The sequence below is a fragment of the Elephantulus edwardii genome, unplaced genomic scaffold, assembly GCF_000299155.1.
Source record: "Elephantulus edwardii isolate Elephantulus edwardi_28Jun2011 unplaced genomic scaffold, EleEdw1.0 scaffold00278, whole genome shotgun sequence".
NCBI classification, from domain to species: Eukaryota; Metazoa; Chordata; class Mammalia; order Macroscelidea; family Macroscelididae; genus Elephantulus; species Elephantulus edwardii.
This window is the reverse complement of record NW_006400028.1, coordinates 3,208,280-3,211,611: the sequence shown is the minus strand read 5'-3', so window position 1 is coordinate 3,211,611 and position 3,332 is coordinate 3,208,280. Positions and strand designations below refer to the sequence as shown.

General features: G+C 37.6%; 1 protein-coding gene across 1 annotated transcript in view; it reads left to right on the top strand.

Annotated features, from left to right (window-relative positions):
* The first annotated feature begins 709 nt into the window (after positions 1–709).
* Positions 710–3,332, top strand: part of TMBIM6 (transmembrane BAX inhibitor motif containing 6) — a 7,243-nt gene continuing 4,620 nt past the window's right edge. The window contains exons 1-3 of the mRNA XM_006900256.1: positions 710–793; positions 1,178–1,286; positions 2,104–2,224. Of these exons, the coding sequence (XP_006900318.1) occupies positions 738–793; positions 1,178–1,286; positions 2,104–2,224 (286 nt within the window). The 5' untranslated portion in view covers positions 710–737. The remainder of the gene's footprint in view (positions 794–1,177; positions 1,287–2,103; positions 2,225–3,332) is intronic.

Below are 3,332 nucleotides of genomic sequence, written 5' to 3'. Positions count from 1 at the left end.
AATAATTCTGCATAAATGAATATCATTTAAAGATAGGGTATCTTTCAGTTCAACTGTAAAATTCATTAGATAGAGAATGTCTACATGTGTATATTTCAAATGCGAATCTTAGTGGCAGACCTAACTTTTTAGTTAGTGTTTTTTATTAAATCCTTGAAATTTTCTACCTTTTCCTAAGAGGATTCTTTAGCTTCTTGTGCTTTATTTCCAGTGACTGAACTGTTTTAATGAGATTGTTAATTGAGAATTTAAGAAACAGATGGTCTTTTTAAAGGGACAGCCTCCCTTCTGAAATAATTGAAAAGAAATGATAGTAACCAAATAATTTAAGGGAGAATTTAATTTCCTCTCTGCTCTTGAAGTGGTTAATTGTTACTACACATAATATTCTAAATGGGATTATATAAAGCTTAAAGTGGTTGTGTTAGGGCAATGAGAATTTGAGTATTTTTGTAGTTGATGTTGTCCCGCCTCCAGCAGAGCAGTCTGGTCCATTTTAACAGCACGCCTTCAGAATTGCAGTGCGCTTTATTGCCAGTAGGCCACCAGAGCTCCCTGAGTATCTTTTCACTTTTCTCCCCAAACTTGTATTTTGTTAGGGAGTTGTTGTTTTTTTTTTAAATAAGAAAGTTATTTGTCTACAATCTATGTACCAGTACCTTTAAAACAATCTCTCTTCCTGTTTTGTTTTGTTTTTCCCTTTAGAGTGGAGGCCGTGTCCCACAGACTCTGGCACCATGAACATATTTGATCGAAAGATCAACTTTGATGCTCTCTTAAAATTTTCCCACATGTAAGTATTTTGACCTCAGCCTGGAATTTATGCATATGTGGTTTCTTTTCTTTTTCTTCATTTATTATCTTTTGTTTGTATTAGCTAACAAATTGATTTTGCTAGCCTCCAGAAGAGCTAATATGACACAGGTACTGAGATTCCAAGAGTTGTTGTGTAATCACTGAAAAGTCATGAATATCGAATGTTTAGAATTTTAGTATTTGGCTCTTTAGCATTTAAGATTCTGTTGTTTTTAAAATCCCTTCTGTTTTTACCAATAATCTCACCAAAGTATCTCAGACTCTATAATTTTTACATACTCCTAGGGACTTGGAGGAAAACGAAAAATTATTCTTAGTTTGGAAATGCTACTTGGTCCTGATGACTCTTGTTATTTCCTAGAACCCCCTCAACACAGCAGCACCTGAAGAAGGTCTATGCCAGTTTTGCACTTTGCATGTTTGTGGCGGCTGCAGGGGCCTACGTTCATGTGGTCACTCACTTCATTCAGGTAAGAGTCATTTTGCCTCTGGCTTCAATTAGGGAAGAAACCATCTCAGCAGGGTAGCCCAACCCTGTGCACTTCCTGTAATCTCTACCAGACTTTGGGATCAGAACACAGCCAGCCATTAAGTCAGGCATTTGAAATAAAGCCATTTAAATTTTCTAATAACTGTGCTCCCTTTAGACACTGAAAACAGAATATCTTAACTCTGACACTGAATGGGGTGCTTGCTCTGCAAGACTTAACTTGAGTGGAGGCTTTACATACATATTGGAGTTCTTTTCTTCCATCATCACCAAGCCATTGGTTGTATGGTTAGCTATCAGTTAATACATACTGATATCTTCATGGCAGGGTGAAGACCTTCAACAACTCATTTACCTTTATACACAGAGTTTGAGGTAGACTAGAAAGGATAAAAGGGACAATTTTGAGTGAGAGAGAAATGATCAGAAAGGCTTATTTCTACTTCACCACAGTTTTATTTCAGTTCTGCAGACAGGAATATACTTCGGACACCTGCCACTTTGGTTTACCTCTAGTGTGTGTTTCTTGGGCATGTCTCACACATAGTTGGATGGAATTTGGTTGGATGGAGTGATTTGGTTGCGCTGTACTTGATGGGCTCCCTGAGCCAGAAGAGCCTCCAGCATCATCCATGGCCCTAACCTTGCCCTTAAAGGCTTTTAGTTTCTTTCCTTTGCCCCACCCCTGAGAAAACACTGACTTTTTCACTGCTTCAAGATTAGGAAGTTAAAATTAGTCTTTGAACCCAGAAAAGTGTGCATAATAAAATTGAAACTTACTGACTCTCCCATGACAGGCTGGCCTGCTCTCCGCGCTGGGCTCCCTGGGGTTGATGATTTGGCTGATGACAACACCTCATAGCCATGAAACTGAGCAAAAAAGACTGGGACTTCTTGCTGGTTTTGCTTTTCTTACAGGTATGTTAAATGAGTTGATCTAATTGGGGGAGAGGGGGTGTTAAACTGTATGTTTAGTATCTCTTCTTTAGGCCTAAGGTTTATATTTTATTCCTCTTTAACTCAACTGTCACGCTTGTGTTGTGTACCTATTCCAACAGTATAGTTTCTTCAGAGGATTTCTCTTTGTAACTCTTCCTTGAATTACGCTAGTTATCTTTTCTTACCCTCTGGTTTCCTCTAGTACTGTTCTGTCTGATTTTGTATTTGTGTGTATTTTGTCTTGTGTCTTCTTATTTCACATAGTACTGTTTGCTTCCCCATCTAGAGGATGTCCAGGGACTGTTACTTGTAAAATTAAAAAAAATTAAGCATCATGTGCTTGACTCACTAGGGTTCAAGGGCTCAGGTAGCATAAATTGTTAGCATAACAAGACTGAATTGGGCCTGAGAATTTGACTCACTTAAGGCCAGCATTGGTAGCTGTCACAAGATCATCAGTACTGAGGCTTGCAAATAGTTAATTAAGACCAGCTCCTCTGGATTTATCATGAAAGGAATTTATTTGTCATTTATCAATTTATCATTTTCATTTCATTCATCAGTTTATCATTTCCTGTCAGACAATAAAAATGCAAAGCAACATTTAAGTTAGTACAACATTTATTTTCTGGTGGTTTGAACCTTTAGCAGCTCTTCTGGGGAAAGATAGGCAGTCTTTTTTTTTTTTTAAATTAAATTTTATTTGTTTTAATGAACATTTACAGAGATTTTGGGTTTTCATTCATTCATTGTTGCACTGTTTTCTCCACCCTCATCCCCAGTTTGTTTTTCTTCCCCACCCCCAAAGTCTGTTTTAATTGTCCAATTGCCACAGTGCTTGTCAAAGAGATAGGCAGTCTTGTGATTTGCAGCTTCCTGAAAACCTGCTGGAAGGTCAGTTATGAGTTGATGCAATGAGTTTTAGTTAATGAGTGACAATCTGTAGAGTGTTGAAAGTATAAAAAGCAACTTGAGGTTTAAGATTTTGGGTTCAACTGTGGAAAGCATTGTGGCGCTTTCTCAAAAAGTTGCAAATAAAGATACCATTTGACCCAGCAATTCCACTACTGGGAATATACCCTAAAGA